The sequence below is a fragment of the Marmota marmota genome, unplaced genomic scaffold, assembly GCF_001458135.2.
Source record: "Marmota marmota marmota unplaced genomic scaffold, marMar, whole genome shotgun sequence".
Taxonomy (NCBI): Eukaryota; Metazoa; Chordata; class Mammalia; order Rodentia; family Sciuridae; genus Marmota; species Marmota marmota.
In genome coordinates, this window is record NW_026000037.1 from 29,973,896 (window position 1) to 29,997,146 (window position 23,251).

The following is a 23,251-nucleotide window of genomic DNA, read 5'->3' on the forward strand; positions in this document are numbered from 1 at the left end:
ATATATATATATATATATATATATATATCTGGAAAGAATCTTCAAATTGCAAGTCTCTCAATAGGACTATTTTGTGTTTCAAGAAAAGGAGAAGGACAGAGTTTCACTTGTCTGCATTCTTTCTTCTAGGTAAATTATTAGGTGTTCTGAAATGCATTTTAAGGAAAGCTACAATAGAGCATGGTTTTTAACCACATCTTTAGAATGGCTGTCTTCCTGATCCTGCTATCAAAATTAATGCACATCTTGGACTAGGGTTGCAGCTCAGTGTTAGAGAGGATGCCTTGCATGTCTGAGGCCCTGGGTTCAATTCCCTCTGACAAAACAAGCAAACAAACAAACAAAAAAGAAGTCTCTCAGCAAAACAGTTTTAAGATTCAGTAAGAACATTTAAGTTGGGCTCACATTAGTACATTTAATTCTTTAAAAATATATGAATATATATGAAACTAATAATTATAAAAATGGCAATTCTTTTCCCCATAAGTGAATAATTCTGCAAATCATTCACGTATTATTTACAAATCAGCTCCCAATAGTTCTACTATTTTATCTTACAGATCTCTCCAATTTTTTCTTCTAAATTACTATTGAATCTAACACTGTATCCCTAGTCCCACAGCTATAATGACTTCAAGCATTTTCTCCTAAAATATTTTAACAGTCTCTAAATTGGTTGCCCTTCCAGGGTCTTTTATTTTCCATGCTGTTGTCAAATCTAATAACAGCACTCTGTCAGCTAAACACCATCAATGGCTCCCTATGACCCAAAGGATAAATTCCAAATTACATAGCACACAAATCTTGTCACAATCTGGCCCCAATTTGCTCTTGTTCATCTAGTGTCATTATCTCCCTCTTATATGACTTCCAGTCATTGCCAAATTGTGTAAACCCCATGCTGTTTCAAGACCCTATTACATCTTTGCACATACCATTCTCTCTGTGTGAAGAATCCCTTCTTCTTTTTCCTATAAAGGAAATTTTACTAAACCTCTCAGACTGCTCACTTAAACAAGGCCTTCCCTACTCCTGTCTGCATTTCACAATGTTTTGCATATATTTCTACCTCCAATATAATTTATGTCTTTACCTGAGTATCACTTTTTCCCCACTGAACTTTGTTTTGAAGACAGAAATTTATTTGTCTTTCAAACTCCAAGGCATAGAATAATGCATGGAACAGAAAGACAGGTGAGTAAATGTTGAATGAATGAAGAACGAATGAATGAATAGGGAAAGCAACAAAAAAAAAAAATCAGAAAAAAAAGTTTAAAAATGAGCCAATGAGCATGTAATTTAAAAGAAGCTACCTGATGTAATAATCCAGTAGCATGTATCATACTGCATTGCATTGTCATAATATTACTATTATATCACCTTACTTTATATTTTAGTGAAATACAATAGAATAGGAATTAGGTAGAGAGTCATGTGACTAAGAGTCTGCCCTCATGCTCCTAAACTAGCAACATTCCAAACTAATGCATGTGAACTTTTTCTTCTTCTTCTTTTTTGGCTTAATTTTACAATGTTGTATTTGTATTTGGTAGGAAGATGAGTTGGAGTAGAGGATATAGCAGAAGAAGAGAAATAGAAATTCACAAGTAAACTTTAAGACATTATCTACATTGGATATAATCTAATATTTTATGGCATAGAACTTAGAAACTTCAGAGTTTCTTAGGTTGGGTACATGATAATAAATGATAACAAATAATACTTCATTTACTGTATGGAATTACTGTATTGTTAAATAAGAATGTATTTGATAATAAGGCCATTTAAAATCATAAAATTTTATTCAAGGGTTAACTTTTTTCCACTATTAAAATGTGGCTTATGAAAAAGAGTCATTGTTCTGAAATTTCTCACTCTTCATATTCCCAAATTACTTTCATGAGTAACATGTACATTCTTCTGGCTAACTTGGATTGCAATTTTAACAAAACTAAAATAAGTGAGAACAATAATACTGGTCTTATCAAGAGAAAAAAAGAGGTCAGTGACCAAAGTAACATAAAAGTTATTGATATAAAAATCTCATTTTCCACCTACAAATATGCACAGCATCCTCTTTTGTTTATGTGACAAATGCAAAGAGTAGAATAATCCAGTTCCTTTTTTACGAATATGGCAAATGAAGGTCTCTTTCATTCATTGGCTGTGAAGTTGGCATAATTCAGGGTAGCTACATTTAGCACCTCATTAGTAACTACCAGCTAATTATTGGCCTGTGTACTTAGGTATTGGCAGATGCCTGACAAGGAACTTAATGAATTTTTCATTAGTCTTTCTGTGAGAAGCTTCAGAAGAAAATATTTCTGAAGGAAAAATTCTCTTACTTTCCTTTTCTCCCCTTTTGAGCCTCAAGATATTTTCTAAATCAAGTTTTAAAAAATAACATTAAGCTGGATTATTTTTCAGCCAAATAATTTGTTCCTTAATACATTATGTACAATTTCTGATATCAAGTTCTTCTACCTGAAGACATTACCATGACTGAAGGATACTTTGTTCATATGCATTTAATTTTGTATTGTTTTTCAGAAGATTAGTTGCCTATACATTGTACACTTTTAAAACAATAACCAGAGGGTGTAATCCATAGTTTTTAATGAACCTAGCATTTTTAAGTAGTTTTTGACACACAAACATAAAAGGCTCAACTAAAATATACTTAAGTATTTTATACTATGGTATATTTTTAAACATTTACCTATGAAACAAAAATTTCTGTAATTTTGTTGTATAGTTAAAATTTAACTCAAATTAATACATTTGCAACAACCTTGTGCTCTTTATGAATGCTAAAATTGCGCAGGTTCATGGTTATATAGTCAACTGCCACAAAAAAAGTTTTTCAATTATATCTTCTGAGAGTTACGCAGAACATTTCATTTGATTTTTTGGGTGAGATTTAACTTCTGACGCAAAGTGTGATTTTGATTTTTCAATATTACTTTTGCTTTAATTAAAATCCTAAAGTAATCTCGAATTCTTCACTCAAATTGCATTTTTATGAATATTTTATCTCTATAATTGGAATGTCAACACTTAAATAAATGATTCATCGAAATATACTCATCATACCTCAATGCTCTTCTCCTTAAGAAAGCATCTTTAAAAACTTTGTTGGCATTTTTTATTTAAAAGGATGTATTTGATTACATATCAACTCAGAGAAATTAAGGTAAAATTCAAAGTGGTGTGGCCTCAGCACCATTTACATTTCTTTGTTTGTTTATTTGTTTTTTCCTTTTGAAACTCAGGGTCTTCATACTTCTCAGGACTTCACACTGGAATGTTTTCATGGTCTCAACTGAATTTTGACAAAAAGCTTTTCTTCTTTCCTTAGCCCTCCTTTAGGAGTTCTTTGATAATCTTAATACCAGAGAAGAAATCCATCTGTTGGGATAGGTCATTCTAACAGGTTGACTTTAATTGGGAATACTCTGTAGAAGATATATTTTATGCAATATTTAGAAATGAAAACACTTGACAGTAAAAGGGAAATTAGGTCACCAAAAATAATAAAGAATCATTTTACTTCTTTATTCAGTAAAAATATAAGCTTAAAAAGCTTGTGCATTTAAAATATTTGAGGGTAATTTGGATCCTTTGTAGTTTCTACTATATCCATATCATATTTATCCATATTTCATTTATTGTCTAATATATAGACATGAATGCTGTGAAAATACTTTGTGTGCAACCAGAGACTTGAAAATTTGTGCTCTATATTTATGATATGAAATGAATGGCATTCTTCCATCATATATAACAAATTAGAATACATAAATAATTTTTTAAAAAATTATATTTACTCAGGTTTTAAAAGGAAAACTGATATTCGATCAGATTGCAGTAATAACTTCATATTTAGAAGTAAATATTCTGTTATTCCAAATCAGCTAGGATACATGAATATATTAATTTATAAAATTAGCACCTATTTACTATAAATTTAGGAAAAAATAATTTGAAAATGCATGAAGTATCAAAATTGTTTATGTATAAATTACGTAACTTCTGATAAATATATATAATTCTAATTTATTTATGCTTTCATAAACAATTATAATAATGAAACCTTAAATTAAGAAATGTATTTGATGGGAGAAAGCATATAAATGAAATACATATTTCTAAAGGAACATTTTATGCACTGGTAAAATAATGACTCATGTATTCTGCCAACCTTTGTGTCTATGAGATCCATCCATGTTGCTAAATTCAATGTGGTTTTCATCAGCCCAGTAGAGTCTTTGGTTGACATAATCTATTGTTAGTGCCATAGGTCTAGCAATCTTTGTTTCTATGACAACACTTTGATTGGTCCCATCCATTCCGACTCTGCCAATGTGAGGATATTCACAGCAGTCAATCCAATACAAATACCTAGGAAAGAAAATCAATAGCCATTTTGTTTATAGCACTCTGGAAGTAAAACATCACATGATATTTCACTTTTTTTTTTTGCTCTGTTATTCCTAAATTAATTTTTGGTATCTCTCTGAATTATAGATCTCACAGAAATCCTTCAATGTAAATTTTTTCTTGTGAATTTTTAAACTAATCACATAGAATGGTTTAAAATATTCACTCAATTTATACATTTCCTTTAAAAAATTATATAAAGAATAAGATATTTTACAAGTGTTAATATATTATAGATGTCCCAAAGTAACAAATGTACATTTCAAAAAGACATCTACAACATTGGAGAAATTTCTATCTATATCTGTGTTTACTTCTATGTTTGTATATATATATATATATATATTCACCAATCTGTTACTTTGGTTTCTCATAGGTGAAAAATTCAAAAAGCCAATAGAAGGATGCATTTCATTTATTTGAATATGCATTGTCAATGTGGTAGCCCCTAGCCAGTGACTGTTAAAGTTTAAACTGTACTTAATTAAATAAACTATATTGTATCAAATAATATCTAATGAACTAGATTCTTCCTCATGCTAGGTATATATTATATGTCCAATGACCATGCATATATGTGGGTATTCCATATAATGGCAAAGATGAAGAGCATGCCTATCACCACAGAAAGTTCTATAGGAGAACACTGGTTTTAATTATGCTATTACAAGTTGCACAGTAGGACATTCCACACATGGCAGGGGTAATAAAGTAAAAGTAATATTAATATTATTGATACTAACTAGGATAAGTTAAATATAAATATTGCATTCCATAAAATACAAATAGCTGACATATCACCTAGAAATTTCATTGTTTTTCAGCTTTTCCCTCAAGGTAAGAAAAGTCACTCTATTTGATTATATAGGATACATTTCATTATCTTTATAATCGAAGATTTGAATTAAAAGACTTTTTATGTCTTTTTCATATTCAAACTTGAAATTTCATTCTATTAACCCAGAAAGGTTTTTCTAGGTTTCATCCTTTCTTTATGCTAAGTCTAATCCTTGGCAATTAATTCTTCAGATTTAAAAATGTGCTGAGATATTTAGTTGAGATTTGAAATGTCCTTTAAACAGTTTTTTTCCTTATAATTTTTGACAAAGATAATTATATTTTGATATTTTACTTCACAATACAAAAGAAATAATGGTTTTCTGGAAAATCCACTTATTAAATAGCAGGTTGATAGAAATAATCATTATAAATAACTTGAGAATATTTTGTGTTGATCATCATTGTTGGGGTATGTATAAAGGCATGGAGTACATGGATAATAAAATAATTATTTGATAGCAAAAATGTCATTGATACACTAATGAAGTATGGTTCATAAAAGCAGAAATATATCTCTTGTAAGGACTAAACTAAAGGTGGAAACTTGTGAGCAGAGGTTCAAAGGGAGCTCTGAGAATGAAAACTTAAACTTGATCCAGGAAATCTCAAGTCAGCCTCTCCTGGGTCATTACTGGAATTGTTATAAATGCTTCCAAATACCTGTCTACATCAATTCTGAAGATATTTTAAAAATTCCAAATCATCAAGTAATAGTAGATGCCACGCTCTTTCAAAAAGGATGTTCTATTTTTTTTAATATTACACTATTTTTAGCATTTTTTTCTTTTTTGGTACCAGGGATTGAATTGAGGGGCACTCAACCACTGAGCCACATCCCCAGACCTATTTTGTATTTTATTTAGAGACAGGGTCTCACTGAGTTGCTTAGCACGTCACTGTTTCTGAGGCTGGCTTTGATCTCATGACCCTCCTGTCTCAGCCTCCGGAGCAGCTGGGATTACAGGCAGGTGCCACTGTGCTCAGCTCTTATTTTTAGCAATTTTTTTAAAGACAGCATATGTCAGTGAAATATGTATTCCAGAAAAACACACATGCATTCTTTTCTACAATGAATTTATGGAGGAGCACCTTTCCTTCTAAAGAAGAGATAATGTCAGACACAAAATAAAAAAAAAAAAAACTCAATCAGAAAAAAGTCATAATGAAAAGTAGTTTATCTTATTGAAATAAATCAGGATATGCCTCCTTGCCTTACTGAGCCTGAATCTTGGGAATACTGATATATTAATTGTTTTTCCCACTAAATGTGATATGCTTACATCAATTTCTCTCTAAAGGGTTAGATACAATTAGACTTATTTGTCCTTTCACACATAATTTTTTTTTAACAAATGGACATAAATGAATAAAATATAAATGTTTACATGTAACATTAAAAATTCCACATTGTTTTAATTGGAGATATGCTTCCTATTTGTATTCAGCTATAACCTCTACAGATTTTTGCCCCCAAATTTAAAATATCTTAGAGATGAAAAGAGAAATTTCTATATTAGATGATTTCAACAAAAATGTTGGAAATTGTTGGATGTGAATAATAATGCTTTTGAGTCCTTTAGGTAAATTGTAAGTTTCTAACAGTCTAATTTCCACAGGAGTTCAGTTCTTAATTTTAATCTGCATTATGAACTTTATCTGCTTAGTATCATCATATCAGCCAAGATAATAAGAATAGAAAAAGTATGTGTTATAGAGTCCCACATCTGATACAGCACTCTCAAGTCTGGTGGGAGGCCCATAGCTGCATCTTCTCCCTGATATTTGAGCCCTTCATTATTTATTTAGCCCAAATATCCTCCAATTTACTATCAAAGTGTGAGAAATTCAGCTCCAGCCTAATTTTTTTTTTAATTATGATCTCACATTTTTTTATTTCTGTGCTTTCAAATCATTTGCCTGGCCCGATGACTCTTCAATTATAAATATATCTTCATGAAGATGTAATTCACATTGCCCCCTCTGCTCTCCACAAATTATTCCTTGATTAGTGTTAGTTCACATTTTCAAGGTAGGTTAAAAGATCAAGTATATTTGAGAAGTGTTTTGTAGGATTCCTCAGAACCCCTATGCTAATGGCATTGTGATTCTCTAAGAGGAGCTGCAGGATCTCTTGTTAATCAGATAGTTTGGAGTCATACATCTGTTTTCTTAGAAAACTCATAGAATTGTTGTACTGGGGAAATTGTGCATTAATCACTCCTGGTCTACAGAATCTCCTTTCTTTATTACAAGTGTCACTGAACCACACATGATGATATAGGTTCTCATGACTCATAATCAGAGAACTGTATCCTAAGAGTCAATGATGGAACATTTCTGATAAATTCCAAAGCTATGCTTAATTAAGCAGATAGACAAATTTGTTTTGAATAATGATTGACAGAGACCATTTTATATAGCAGATAATTCTAAGTACTAGGGAGATGGAGGTAGACACTTTTGCCTTGAAAGATCTTTCTGTGGATTCAGTAGAGGCATATTTTTTTTTAAAGCATGAGAATTAAATAAAAATTAAAACATATGAAGATAGAACTATTTTACTACAGAACTACAAAACATGGAAGTAAATTTTACCTCGAAGGAGGGAGGCATTTCTAAGATGGCTTGTGCTCATTATCAGTCTCTTAATGAAAATCTTATTTTTTAAACTAGCTTAGAAATTCCATAAAAGTAATGATCTCTCTGTTAGATTTTAGGAAAATGTAAAATTTAGGATTTCATTTTGGCTTTGTATGAAATCCTAAATTTTACATTACCTGCCTGTAATCCCAGTAGATCTGGAGGCTGAGGCAGGAAGATCGCAAGTTTGAAGCCTGCCTCAGCAACTTAATGAGGCCCTAAGCAAATTTGCTATATCCTGGCTCAAAATAAATAAAGAATGGCTCAATGGTTAAGCACCTCTGGGTTCAATGTCTAGTACAAAAAAAAAAAAAAGATTTAATTTTGCAACAATTATTAAAAATTATGTATGTCATTTAAGGACTTCACTGATAAATGTACTGATCAAGTGAGACCCTAAGAGGTTATTTGCTTTTTTGATTATGATAGCACTATAACTGGAGTAAGTATTCATTTCTGTAGTAAGTTACTTACTTTTAGACTAGCTTCTTTTCTAACAACATTATGTAGAGTCATCAGTCATTAAATCCCACATACAGATTACCTGAATTCAAATCCCAGATCCTCCTATTATTAGCTATGTGAACCTGGAAGCTTTAGTTATCTCCCCTGATCTTAGATTTATTCAAATGCCAAAGAGTCAATAATAGTTTTTTTTTTTAATAGAGTCTTTTTGAGGATTAAATGAGAAGGTGAATAAAACAAATTTAGATTTTTAAAATTTTTAATTTTTTTTAGCTGCAGATGGACACAATATCTTTATTCATTTATTTATTTTTACATTGTGCTGAGGATTGAACCGAATGCCTCACATGTATGAGACAAGAGCTATCCCTGAGCCACAGCCCCAGCCCCAAAACTTAGAATTTTAATGAGCACATAGCAAATGTTTAGCAAATAATAGCTAGTATTGTTTAAACTACTTTGGATATGAATATGTGCATTGATTAATTTTTTTGGTTTAATAATACTAAGTTTCCTGTAGCCTCCATGTACATTATTACATGATTTAGATGGATTTTATATATGTTATTACTTACATATTTGCCAGTTTAAGTACTCATCAGTCAGAAGAATATTATGAAAATATTCCACATCATAGGAACAAAGTATAATTTAACTGAATAAAATATCAATATTCATAAGAATTTATTATCTATTTCAATAAGAGTTAGCTAACTTCTAATGGTAAAATATCACTTCTTTTCAAAAAAAGTCTCATTTACTGTTTTTTTTCCAAATATGTGCATAAGTCTACACTAAACAAAATGATAATTTTGCTTTGTAAACTACAACTCCTAAATAACTACCTTTGTGAAAAAAATTGTTGTAAATAATTAAAGAAAAAAAAAATAAGACATCAGTGAAAATGTTGAAAGAAGAGCTCAAATTCTATCTAGATAATATGCAATATTTACCCAAGACCATGTGAGAAAAATCTCAGCTCCAAATAGTACCTATTGTGTAAGTTATAACCAAGTATAAACATATAAAAGAATGTCTGCTCGTAACCATAACAACAGGCTTCTGGATTCTGAGGTTGTCTTTTATAGTTGAACATAATACATTATTTTTCTTTAAAATGAATTAAGTAGAAGTCTTCTCACAGCTTTTATTTTTTTCTAAAATCAGGCAATAAATTTAGAGAAGCTTCTTCCACTTGCAATTATTTCTAATCTGAATTATAAAATTAATCATTTATATTCATTCCCTATGAATTTTACCCAAATATAGGAATATTAAAATCAGCTGTGAATAAAAATTTAAAAATTGGTGGAAAGTATTTTTTTGTATGTGTCTGTAAAGTTTGATGAAATATTTTTGTGCTTCCCTGCAAAAATAATAAACTGAATTTTCATCCTGGTATGCTTTTCATTCTCTCACAATGAAAGTTCCCTTATGACTTCTCTTTGAAACATGCAGGTTATTTACATATCAATGTACCAGTTTGTGCATAGGAGCAGGTGCAGTGTCCCTGTAGCTATAACCCCATTCTCTGTGTAACTCCAGTTACCCATTTATTATTTTCCTCAACAGTGAATTTAACAGTCTCTATGGTAGGTAAAAATAATGATTAAAATATGGTTTCTGTGTTAAGGTACTCATTTTCTAGATGGAGAGATAAGACATTTACACTAAAAATAGTCCTATAATGTTAAGTGTTCAATATATGGTGGCCACTTAGGCACATTTCAGGAGTGTTTCTGCTAGTGAGAAAATTATATTTCTGCTGATCTTAGAAAAGTCGTATTCTGCTTAGAGAAATAATAAGAACTAGTATAAACTAAGATACAGATGCATAAAATATGCCTTTCTAAATTTGTTTGATTATTACCTTTATTGACAATAATGGATACAGACACCAAGTATTTAAAGTGTCTTTCACATTTTTTTGTCCTTCATATTTTTATTAAAATATATTCAAATTCAAATTAGGGCCTACTATTATTTTCTTTGGGTTTGCTGATAGGTTTTAGGAAAAGTAATTCATGAAAAACATCTTTTAAAATAAGATCTGAGGCTAAGGCTACAGCTCAGTGGTAAAGCTCTGCATAGCATATCCAATCCCAGCACAGCAACAAAAATAAATTCATAAATGAATGAATGAATGAATAAACAAACAAACACTATATGTATTTTAAAAATCCATGCTTATAATAATTTAGGCAGTTTTCTCCATTTTTAAAAGCTCACATCATCTATATTCTGGTTTTTTATGACTTTTAAATTACTATTGTTAAAATTGGAAAAAAAATAAGAGACTTGTGGTTCTTTCTTTTCTCTCTTGTTTAGGGAGCAAAACATGTTCATGGTCCAAGATCATTTTGTTATTGGGAAACTCTAAAGAGATATAGTAAGAAAAAATATGCAATCAATGACTGAAAACTGAGTTGAACCTGCAGCTCGATAGCTTTTTAATTAAATGATTCTAAGACAATTAGCCAGTTGAAAGTTCTTAAACACGCTATAAGGAAAGTAATAAAAACAATCATGTCTTTCTAGAGATTCTGCATAAACAGTACGTGTATCTACAGTAAAAAAGATAAAAATTTCCTAACTCATTAAATGCTAAAAATATATATATTTTCATTTTTATTGTCTTTATTTGAAAACTTTCAATCCCAATAGGTTTATAAATGGTCATTTTCCTTTTTGGAATCTGCCACTTAAAATATATTCCTCAAATTCTGGAAAATTACTCCTCTATTTACCAATGTGCCCAAGCCAGGTGTCTTGAAAGTTTCATTTGTTGTCATTCTGTTATGTTGTTTTGTGTTGTGACTTATTCTTGGTTCTTTTTTACTCTGTAAAGTGAACCAATTCCACACCTCTATAGTTGTGGAATATGTTCCAATCCTATGAGTTCCTTGTAATTGATTGGATATAATATGCTCTTTTCTGTTTCTGTGTGTTCCTACAGAGCCTATTCTTTAGGCCAGAAACATCTTCTGCTCTGAAGTGCACCATATAACTTTGCTACTTATTACTCTAGTTCTGTTAACTAGGTCTACCACACATTCACTTTAATATAAATTCTAAGGTATAGCATATCCTGAAATATAATTCATATTGGTCTTTTCTATGATAACCTAATGTGACAGCTTAATAATTAGAAAAGATAAAATTATGTTCAACATAGTTATAATATTATATCCTCCATTCTATTTTAAAATGCCTATACATATTTTTCATAAATAATGATTTTTACAACTATTTAATGTAAATTATTTAATTACCTCAAAATTATTATAAATTAAAAAAAATCTTTTATAAATTATACTGGATAACAGGATTATTAGAATAAATTTATGAAAAAAAATTCAGATTACAAATGAGCTGATATGTAACAGCCAAGAAGATGATCCATCTGTCTACCTGTATCTTCTTACTGTTTTTACTAACTACTATATACAAATTGATTGTTTTAATTGGCATATAATTTAAAAAATATAGAAAGGAACCCCAAGATATGGCCTAACAGCTTATTTATTTCATTACCTTAGACATTCCAGTGATCATTAAGTAAATCCTTGTCTTATCCCTGATACCAAATATCAGGACAGAAAACAACTCTCTGGGAAATGGGGGTCAATAGTATTGGCATATTCAAACCATATGCAAATCACAGTGTACTCTTATAGTGAGATGTTTTTATTAAATAATCTTACAATTTAAGTTCTCACTTTGAAGCTGGATTGTAATATATATATATATATATATATATATATATATATATATATTTTTTTTTTTTTTTTTTTTTTTTNTATATATATATATATATATATATATATATATATATATATATGAAAATGTGCCCATTACCTTGGATATTCGACTGCATTCACAGCATAATTCTTCTTTTAACGGGTATTGCTTTTACCCAAATTGATGTTTTAAATTAACCTATAAAAGGTTCTATTGCCAATTATAAACTTGAGGAACCAAAAAAACAGAGAGACCATATAACAACAGGAAGCAAAATCTAACTGCTACAAACAGCATGACAAATGGCAATTATTAGATCTAACATAGTTTGTGAAATTAATTTAGACAGTAAAACATTACAAACACTAGTGTTTTCATAATACTTGCTACTATAAATATATCCTATTTTAAAATGTCAAACTTTCTATAAATTTGTTATTTTAACAAATGCATTGGGTAGGTAGAACTTCTACAAAGATCATCTTGGAGTATGTAATCACTCTAAATTATAGTATAAAATATGAAAAGGTATATATTCTCTTCCTACAAACACAACATAATTGAATGTGACAGATAATGGTCATAATCTATAGAACTCTAGAAATCATACACCAGACAGCTTTGACACTTTAATGTGCATTCATCCCTCATCTGAAATTTCCAGGTTGCTGTCCTTGAACTTTGCAATGACTTTTCATCATCCTCACACTAAAATGCAAATGATACACAGCTCCACATGTACCTTTCCCATTATTCTCACTTTCTTTTCCTCTTGAATGCATTTGATAATTCATTTTGTCATTTATTACCCATGAATACTGCTTATATCTCCTGCTATAAAGCAGTGCAGGAATTACATTGTTCATATTTGTGAACACCACCAACACAGCAACATTTGATTCAAAAGTTTGTTTTTCACTTGTCTTTTTTCAAGATTTAAATTAACTAAAATTAATGAAATATGTATGTTTTATTCTTTTCCACAGCAAATGTATTGATAAGTTAGAAAAAAAAAAGTTACAAACCCAGCTCGAGGATCTAAAGACAGGTCCCTGGGAAACTTCAGCCTTTTGCTAACGAGTATAGTAGGGTATAAGCCATTGAGTTTGGATACTTCAATCATCCTTTTTTCTGTGTCAGACCAGTAGAGGTTTTTTCCAATCCAGTCAACAGCAAGTGCATTGGGGACAGCTGTATTGTGCACTACCTAATAAAATAAGAATTTAAAAACTTAATAGCATAAATGCCTAGAATGAAAACTGAGTAATCGCTTCATTATTTTTACTGAGATACAGAAATCTATTTAAAACATGAGAAATGTAATTTAGATAAGAAGAAAACAATTGACCACAATACAAATACTTACATGTATTTTTATAATACAAGTAAGTATTTTATAATTACTTAATATCTAATCTCCCTCTGAAATTAGAAGCAGTCTTCATAAAAAAAATTAAATGGAAATAAAAATGTATTGACAGGTGTACAATTGGTTTTCACATTTTCATTGGAGCTTATGTACTCATTCTCTTAAAATAGGAAAAAAATCTATCACAAACATATAGGAGAAATTGTTGATATTATTGATTTTTAACAGGTTCTGTGCTATTATCAGTAGTATTCACCACTCTTCCAATTGCTCTTGCCCTCTTAAAAATAACTACAGCAAGAGATGAGAATGTGCACAAAATATTTGATCCTAGATAAAAGGGAAATAAAAATGTTTATACAACTGCTCTTATCAATTATAACCCATGACAACATCAAATATATTAAGGATATAGGCTTTTTGTTTAAAAATCTGGTGTGATAGGACAGAGGGGTGGGAGGGAAAGGAGGGGGGCAGGGTATTAGCAATGATGGTGGAATGTGATAGACATCATTATCCAAAGCACATATATGTAGACACAAATTGGTGTCAACATACTTTAGATACAACCAGAGATATGAAAGATTGTGCTGTATATGTTTAATAAAAATTGTAATGCATTCTGCTGTCATTATTTGTTTTAATCAATAAAAAAGGAATATTGAAAAAAATAAAAACTGAGTTAAAAAAATCTGGTGTTATATAAAATTTCTAGTGAAATTTTCACCCAATGACAGGTGTTTCGAAGTTCTTAGTTCTTTCAAACTATGTGAGAAATAAGTGAATCTTGGAGCTGCAGAGAAACCAATGCTTGTGTAATTAAAGACAAGAAAATGCTAAATTTTATACTCATTAATTTCCCTAATGCCATCAATAATAACTTTGCAAAGTGGCAATGTGAGTATTTGCAACAATTAATGATATCAATCTTCTGTGTTGATTGCAAGGCATATTTATGCCTTTTTTCCTTACCAGACTGCAAATTTGGAAAATTGACATGGCTTCTATTTAACTGAACATCAGTGAATTAGTAATCTCATGGGACAAAAATATGGATTTATTAATTTGTTATGATTAAAATAATAGAGTATTATTAGCATGGCAGTAGATACAACACACTTTAAATATATTGAAGTATCTTCAAAAACTAAAAAATGTAATAAAAACTTTTAATTTCTTGTAGAAATAAATGGTCAACTTTAATGTAACATTCATAAAATTTTAATACAATTGTCAAAATTAAATTATAAAATTAAAAAATCTGCTAATTTGATTGATCTATCCACTGGATCTGCTAGAATCAATCTGTTATCACTATCATATACTGATATTTCATTTTATGAACCATTATTAAATAGTTATCCTGATTAAGTTGAAATATTCCTCTGTATATAAACACTTTAAGATTTCATAAATATTTTAATATTGATTGTTTTGAAACATTTGGTGATATTATGAATGACTACAAAAAAAGTTAAAATAATTGAAGTCTCATCTACTTAAATTTATAACTTATTTATAGTATATTTTGTTGCAAATATATAGTACTTATAATTGATTTTAAAACTTAGAAAAGATATAAACAGAAAAATCATATCAAATAGCTCATAATAATAAAATTATATTTATTTAATCTTGATGCTATCAAATCAGAACATTCATGATTTTACACATATCAAATGCATGCAGTTTTTCCATCTATAGTAGGTTAATTTTAATAATGCTACAACTTCAATCAATACTCTGATATTTATTTTTTAATTAAAATGGTAGTATCAACTTCCCCTTGTATTAAATCAACATGTATGAATCTTAAGCATAAATCATTCAAGCTAAAGACATCCATCACATTTTCTAGGGATGTGGACTGGTTTCTAAATTTTATTTTCTTAATTTGATTTTTATGGTATTGTAAATAATTGCATTATAATAAAACATAAGGATAAAATGCTCTTATTTCATATTTAAAGCAATTATTAAATTACACAGTAAAATTGAAATGAGGGTAAGACAAACTAAAAGTCACATCATTTACATCAAATAACATATCCCTATTATAATCAATCATATCAATAAAATATTCAGCACTCTTATTACTGTAATATTTAATTACCTTAACGTCACTTCCATTTAAACACATTCTATTTATGCGGCTTCCATTAGGTCTGCTAGAATCAATCCAATAGATGAATTCTTCTCTATAATCAAAGTCTATAGCAATAACATTGTTTAATCCCTAAAAACAAAAGAAAAAATATTTCTAATAACAAGTCATAAAAAAGTATTTATAAATATTTAGGAGTTCATGAGAATCATTATCTCCCATTGATTCTCAAGTTATTAAAATAAATAACATTAGTGACTATTATTATTAAGAGCAGTCAGCATATGTTTATAATTTCACCATACTATGCACTTTAAAAGCTGTATAATTTATTTAAAAATATTTTCCAAATAGAATACAACATTTTTGGAATGTTTATAGGAGTTTAGATAGCCAGGAAGGTGGGAAAAATAATTTAAGAAGGCATTTCTTAATGTTGACAATAAATTTGATGCCTTTAATATTGTCTGTTCTATGGAGTAAACAAAAAAGAGCATTCATCTAAATTTGGACAGTAGAAAATCCTTAAAGAATGATGTTGACTTCTGGATAACCATGTGATGAGTGAGGAAGGAAGGTTTAAGAATTTTACTTTCTGCAATAGCTCTTGTTCCCAAAACATCAATGAGCTTCCTTTTTTCATGCTTCAAATGGCTCCTCAGGCAGTAGAGTGTCATATTAGAATTTAAAAGTTATGACCTTAGGTGAGTATTTGACCAAGGAAGAAATAGATATTCAACATCTTTTTATTCTACTGGTGGAAATGTGAGAAAATGCCTCCCTTCAGACCCACAGTTATGCATTTTTTAGTAGGTAATGAAACAGAACACAAATTCAGCTGTTGGGTTTCTAGAAGTTACAGAGTTTTGGTTGGCTGTTCTGCTATTTACTTAGAATTGGGGATAGTACATCAGAATCTGGGTATTTTGTTTGTAGTGAGTTGTTTAAATGATTTCAGAGTTTAAATCTGATCTCTCTTAGTACTCGCATATTTGCTACTTTATGAACTAACAAAATTTGGGTCACAATTTAAATTGTGTGAACTCATTTTAAGGTTAGAATAGTTTATTAGTATGTAAATTTTTACATATTATTAAATAATTAATGTTATACTATTTGGTAAAACCCCAAGAGACCTTTGTCATGTATTTATAACTATGTAGAGCTTGCTTATATCAACATTCACCCTAGAAATGTTCTTACACCTCAAATTGTAAAACAGTTGTAGTCTTATGGGTAAGGATCAGTACCTTCAGGGAAACAGATTTTTTGTTTGCTCTTGTTTGGTATGGGAGCTGTGGGAAAGTGTAGGAAGATGGGAATTCCCGGGTCTGAGTTCAGTTCCCAAATCTAGTCTCAAAATTCAGAATCTGATAACAAAAGCAACAGTGCCATAGATCTACATAGTCCTTTATAAAATTCAGGCCAAGGATAAATGGCTACTATTCAGACTCCATACAGATATTTGTTTCTCCTTTCATCTTGCAGCAAAGCTGAATTCTAGAAATAATGGTGCTAACATCACAAATTCAAATCTTACACTTTTATTTGGCTTACTATGGACGATCTTTTTCTTCAGTTCCACATTATAAATCTAATCTGAAATATCCTAAACCCATGTAATTGCATGATGTTGGTCATAAATAGGAGATACAGGTAGAAAACATGACTCAGGATAAATTCCTCAGTAAGCTCAAATGAATAAATGCAAGCACATTTCTTAGGGACAATATTCCCAATCAAGAATAATGATTATAAATGGTGAAAAATGAAAAATAATGTTTAGTCACAGTTTCAATAGATTCCTTAAGTATCCAGTCACATACTATTAACTAAATGCACTTAACTATATACATCTAGGAAAGTGGCTATGAAAAAAATCAAATTTCTAAAATATAAATTAAGTGTATTCTAGCAAGTTCCATAGAGAGATTTTAAAAATCACCTCAATAGTCTTTTACAATATCCTCTCTGTTCAAATGCTTTTTCTCTCTGGAGGAAATAATGTAAATGGGTTAGGCTTCTGTGTTGGTTTGGCAATGGACTAAATTAGAGAGCTTTATAGGAAAAAGGTGGAGAAACTTCTCGCTAAGTTTAGCAAGGATTTACATACAATCCCCAATCATGGCAGAATTTCTTTCTTAGCAATAATCAATTTAGATAATAAAAATCCAATTCAAATTTAGCAAGTCAAGTATAAGAAATTAAAGCTGTAAATGCTGAGGAGCTGAGTCTGTGAATTCTGACATATCTATTTGGACAAGCTGGGCCTTTTTCAATGGCTTTACTCTTAATCCCCACAGAAAACTCTGCAATTCTCTCTTTGTAGAATCATATGCAAGGAACATTAAAACAGCCAGGGGTATGGTCAAAATAATGCCTGAAAACTAGAGTCATCCCAGTGGTTTCAGAGCTGAAAATTGGTTTCATCAAAATCCTATTTGCTTCTTTCATTTCTGTAGTTGAAGATTTGCACCCTTTGGTTCAAGATGATTAATTTAGGAAATTGTGTTTTGTTTCTCTATACAATTTACTCGGATAAAAGCACTGCTAGAATTGCATTGTATAACATATTGGAAAGTTACTTGATTAATTTTCATTCCTAAAATCTATGTTATTAAAATACATTCTCTTAGCACGGCGTATGAATTTAAACTATAGGTGGCCTAGCACCACACCTGTATTTTAGAATACACAACTTTAAAAAAAAGAATTTTAATACTTGTTATAAATTTATTAAATAAAATTTTATGAGACTATTACTTATGATAACAGAACAAAATTTAACATATTAGGATAAATCATTTTTAATCAGCTATACATAAAAGTTCCAAACAACCAAGGCCTTTTCATTTATTTGGGTTGAGAGAAAATGTGAAGAGATAATTAATCACTTCCCTCTGTCTTCTAATTCATTCCACATATGTGAATAAAGTCTCTAAAGGGGAAAAATGATTTTACTGCTTAAAACTCCTTAAAAATTTTAAAGTGCTATGATAAGATTGTGGTTAAAAATTTGTTCCTTCGCAGAAATAAAATATTCCAAGCAGCCCACAGGTAAAACTTGATGTGAGGCTTCTCTCATATCAAGTTTTGGAGTATCTGTTTCCTTACTCCAGGATTAACACTAATAAATGTTTCCCCAAAACATAGGTGTTCAGGGTCTTAATGAACTACCTTACCTTCTTCTTTCCCTATTCATTTTCATAAACTTAAACACTAAGAAAACTATCTAAAATTCCCCTACTTATGTACTAATAATTTGCAGTAGTCTAAAATGATAGCACCAGGGGGAAAAAGAGCTATATTAAAGAGTGTACTAAAGTAGGTCCATTATGAGAAACAGACTTAAATGAAGCATAGAAGGAAAAAAAAATCATTTTGTTTCACTAGGAACAATCTCAGACAACACACTTGCCATGAATGACCACAAAAGGGATACCAATGAAAATGTCCTGAGCCTCATCAGGGTTGGAGAATGAAACAAAGAACTTATCCAGAAACTGTTCTCATGAACACAATCAATATCGTTGTTATATTAGTTAATCTTGTGGTTTATCTGAGCTTAAAAATAAGGTATTCTCAGTAGACAATCACTTCCTATTAAACTAAAAATGCATAGTATGAAGAGTGAAATGCCAAAAATACTAGTTAAGAGAAAAGAAACATATCCCTTTTCCAGAGACCACACCAGAAAATGAATGGCTGGCATATCTCATTTTTAAGTTTATAATGGATAGAGGGACTGAGAAGACATAGACACAAATGAGATAATTTTCAATGTTTTGCAGTTTTAATATAAGTTTAAAAATACACTGTACAGAAAAAAAGAATTAAACTAGATCATGTAGGAAACAGAGTGGGAAGCAAAGAAATTTTTCATTTTATGTTTATTCTTAAAACTTCCTCCCAAATGATTACTCTTACATTATCAACTTCCCAAAAGACAGCTGTCTAATTATTATACTTTAGATAGCTTTCTGTTTGGTTTTCATTAATTCCTGAAAATGTTTTAATTTTTGTACAGTTTTTCACAGATCCATTTTTGAAGAGAGGGTCAGTGTGACATAGTGGAAATTAGTGTTACACTCTAAACTCTAAGAGCCTAAATCCGCAGACATTCAAAAACAGGGCAAGTACACATGCTGCAAAGACATGGATTATCTGAAGACTCCAGTGGACTGGAGAGTAGGAATTCTAAATCAAAATGGTAACAGCTACACTGTTTGGTATGTGATCATTCAAGAATGTGAGGCTAGCACCATATACTTTTCTACTCTTCATAAACAGCCAGAAAATCTGGATTTTCATGTAAAATATTTAAAGTATATTTTTAGTGCATTAGTTAGACATATTTGCATATAACACCGTTTTTTTCTGTTTCAATTCTCAATACTTCCCATTTCCCTCTCCACTTCCTTCTCCCTGATATCTTTCTTGCACACACTGTTGTTCTTCCTTTTCCTCCTCTCTCTCTCTCTCTCTCTCTCTCTCTCTCTCTCTCTTTCTTTCTTTAATTGAAATTCAATCTGTTATCTAGAAGAAGTCTGGAAAAATGTGACTTTGCCAGGATTAGTCAATCTCACACTGGCTAATAAATATGTGCACTTAAAGTTACTCTTACTGCTAAAGCGAAATGAAGAAATTTCTGAAGCTACAGTGAAGAAATCCAGCAGACAGTAGTAAAACTAACTTTTATTAAGGGCAGTCATCCCTCCCTATATCTTTGGGCTCTGTATCCATCAATTCAACTAACCACCATTAAATATCACGGGAAAAATTACATCTGTACTGAACATGTACAGATTTTTTTCCTTGTGATTATTCTCTAAAACTGCCACTATTTCTAAAGTATTTATATTATGTCAGATATTATAAGTAAAATACAGATGAATTTAAATATGTGGGTGGACGTGTGCACATTATATGGAGATGCTATACAATTTTATATAAGGAACTTGATCATTTATGCATTTTGGATTTTGCTGGGAATCCTGAAACCAATCTCCTTCTGAGATACTTAGGATGACTGTAAGTCTTCTTTGTTTCCAAAAAGTCACCATATAAATGGTCTCTTTATTTATATCTAACACTCTCATAAACATATCACAAATATAAGAAGTGTCCTTAATGTTGATGTATTGTACAGTTGGAGCAAAGTCATTTATAGACAAACAGATACAAGATACTGATTCCAAGGAAAGAGGTTTCTCTTAATAACTAAAAATATGCTCTAAGTGTATGTAACTTCCCTAGTACATGTAGTTTCACTCTATTTTTAATTTGAATTTGGTCTATTTTCATTGCATACCTGGAGGAAAAAAAAAAACATTTGTGGTGAATAATTCACAGATCTATATACTATTACAAAGTGCAAGTCATAATTTTTCCATCTCAAATCACATATAAAAATAAACTCAGAGAACAGGAGTCAAACATGAAAACACATCAGCCCAGCTTCTCTTGAAGTGGGTGGTACTGAGAGAGGAAAAGATGAGACTGAAAACACCTTTTCTTGAGACCTTGCAGTCATGACTCTTATACTCTCACTTTTACTCTCTTGATAATTCCAATTTTTAAAGGCTAGGTATCTTCTATCCTATTGTATTTCCTGGTTTTATGAACAGGAACATGGAAATCAGGAAAAGGTTACTTTATATCTCAAGGTGGGAAAAACAATTTGGGTAATTCACAAAACACTTTAAAAGAGATTGTTATGTTTTCTGTAATTAAGCTTTTCCTGAGATCATATTTTTCTTGCGTTAATTATGCCTTATTATCTTTACCTTCTTCAGTGCCGTATGATAAGGCAGGTTGAAAGCATTACCTGCTCATCACCAAAAAAAGAGCATTTATGTAATATTATATACATGCTTATATGTGTATGCATCCATAAATATTTGTTACATAAATTCTAACTGTCCTGTATTTCTGCAGTTTGAATGCATACTTGGAGGACACATAATAAATGTTAAGGAATCATACCTGTTTTAAAAGTGTGTAGTTGGAGCCATCAGTGCTAATTTTCCTTATTTCATGATGATCAGCAAGAATTAGAAAAGGTTCCTCATCTAAATTCCAAAGCAAAGAGCCTGTTAGACATTTAATATTTATGATCTCTTCTGTTTAGTTTCAGTAGTTTAGCAGCAATGTAAATTCAAACACACTGTTGTTCTGGTAGATTAATGTTTTAACAGTTTATCCTCAGCAATGTGGTCAATAGTAAAAGAAAAGACAGCAAACACCATGGGAGTACAGAAATCTACATAATTCTGAGTGCATTTTTCTCTTACCCTCAATGTTCTTGGATATCCAAATATCTGATCTGGCATTGGTAGAAAATATCTGCTGTTACATTCTGATTTTATAATGTATATTTCAAAAAAAGGCTAATCTACACCTATCTCAAAATTCTATGGTTCAGCTAAACTCTCATATCAGAAAATTTCTCCTTGATAATCAACCAGTTAAATTTTAGAATTACCTGGGTAGAGGTCAAATGGATTCAATGCACAGACACACTTTTTTCATGTGCCTGAGGACTTGTCTTAAGTGATTTCTGAACTCCAGGCTCTATTTTTTGTTTATTAATTTTACCTTTTCTCATGGGTCTTATTTTTTAATCTTTTATTAATCTGTAATTCCTTCAAATGAGATGTCCATTGTGTTCTACTATTTCATTTATTTTAGAATCTAGGAAAGAGCATGATAAAGTTTGATCTTGCTCAATATATAGAAAGATCCTCTGTACCTTATTTTGGTGTCCTCTTCAGAATTTATTTGCAAGTCAAATGCATTATTAAAGAAAAGAACTTCAAAAAGTGCTGCACACTATATGTATTTGAATACATATTTAAATAAAGTCAATTTGATCATATTTTCAATTATTATAATCCTGGGAAAACTCAGTAAACTATTTGTCTTGTATGTCTTTGTAAACATGTTCATATACTTATTTGCCAAAATATGCAAATTTAATGTTCACAGAAAAAATGGGAAAACATTTCAAAAAGTAGTCACTTTATATGTTTTAATGTGCACTTTATTATAAATCATATAATGTTATGGTTGTTTTGAAATTTTTCATTCCTTCCTTTGCTGTTTTGTTCCATAGTTAATATGTAAGAGTAAGGTATTAAAATAAGGTATTATTAGACCCTGCTATTAAGGTTTCAGTGTATGCTCTAACACTCACATTGGACACTCTTTCATTATCTATGACAGCACTCTTAATCAGTTATCCCAATCTTTATGTTGAGGCCAAATTCAGATTTATACTTTTCAACTCAAAGTTGGCTCTTAATTAGAAGATGTCTTGCCTTTCCAGTCAATATTATTTCAAATTTGTCTGAGGCTATAACTCAGTGGTAGAGTGCTTGCCTAGCATGCCTGAGACCATGGATTTTAACATCAGCACCCCCACAAAAAAAGCATGTTTGTGCATGTGTGTGTACATACATATAAACACATACACAGTTTCAGACATATAAATATAAAATTAATCAGTTAATTTCTACATTAATACTTAGGAAACTATTTTTTAAAATTCAAATATAATTGGTTTAAAAATTTGAACTGTCTTTACTTCAAGAACTTCAAGAACAGATTTTTTATATTCAAAGTCATTATTAGGTTCTAATTATTATTACTAA

General features: G+C 30.3%; 1 protein-coding gene across 1 annotated transcript in view; it reads right to left on the reverse strand.

Annotated features, from left to right (window-relative positions):
* The window catches only part of Lrp1b (LDL receptor related protein 1B), a 1,807,788-nt gene that overhangs the window by 220,550 nt on the left and 1,563,987 nt on the right, over positions 1–23,251 (reverse strand). Inside the window, exons 57-60 of the mRNA XM_015479144.2 lie at positions 21,585–21,670; positions 15,609–15,731; positions 13,152–13,333; positions 4,202–4,401 (exon numbers count right to left, since the gene is read on the reverse strand). Of these exons, the coding sequence (XP_015334630.1) occupies positions 4,202–4,401; positions 13,152–13,333; positions 15,609–15,731; positions 21,585–21,670 (591 nt within the window). The remainder of the gene's footprint in view (positions 1–4,201; positions 4,402–13,151; positions 13,334–15,608; positions 15,732–21,584; positions 21,671–23,251) is intronic.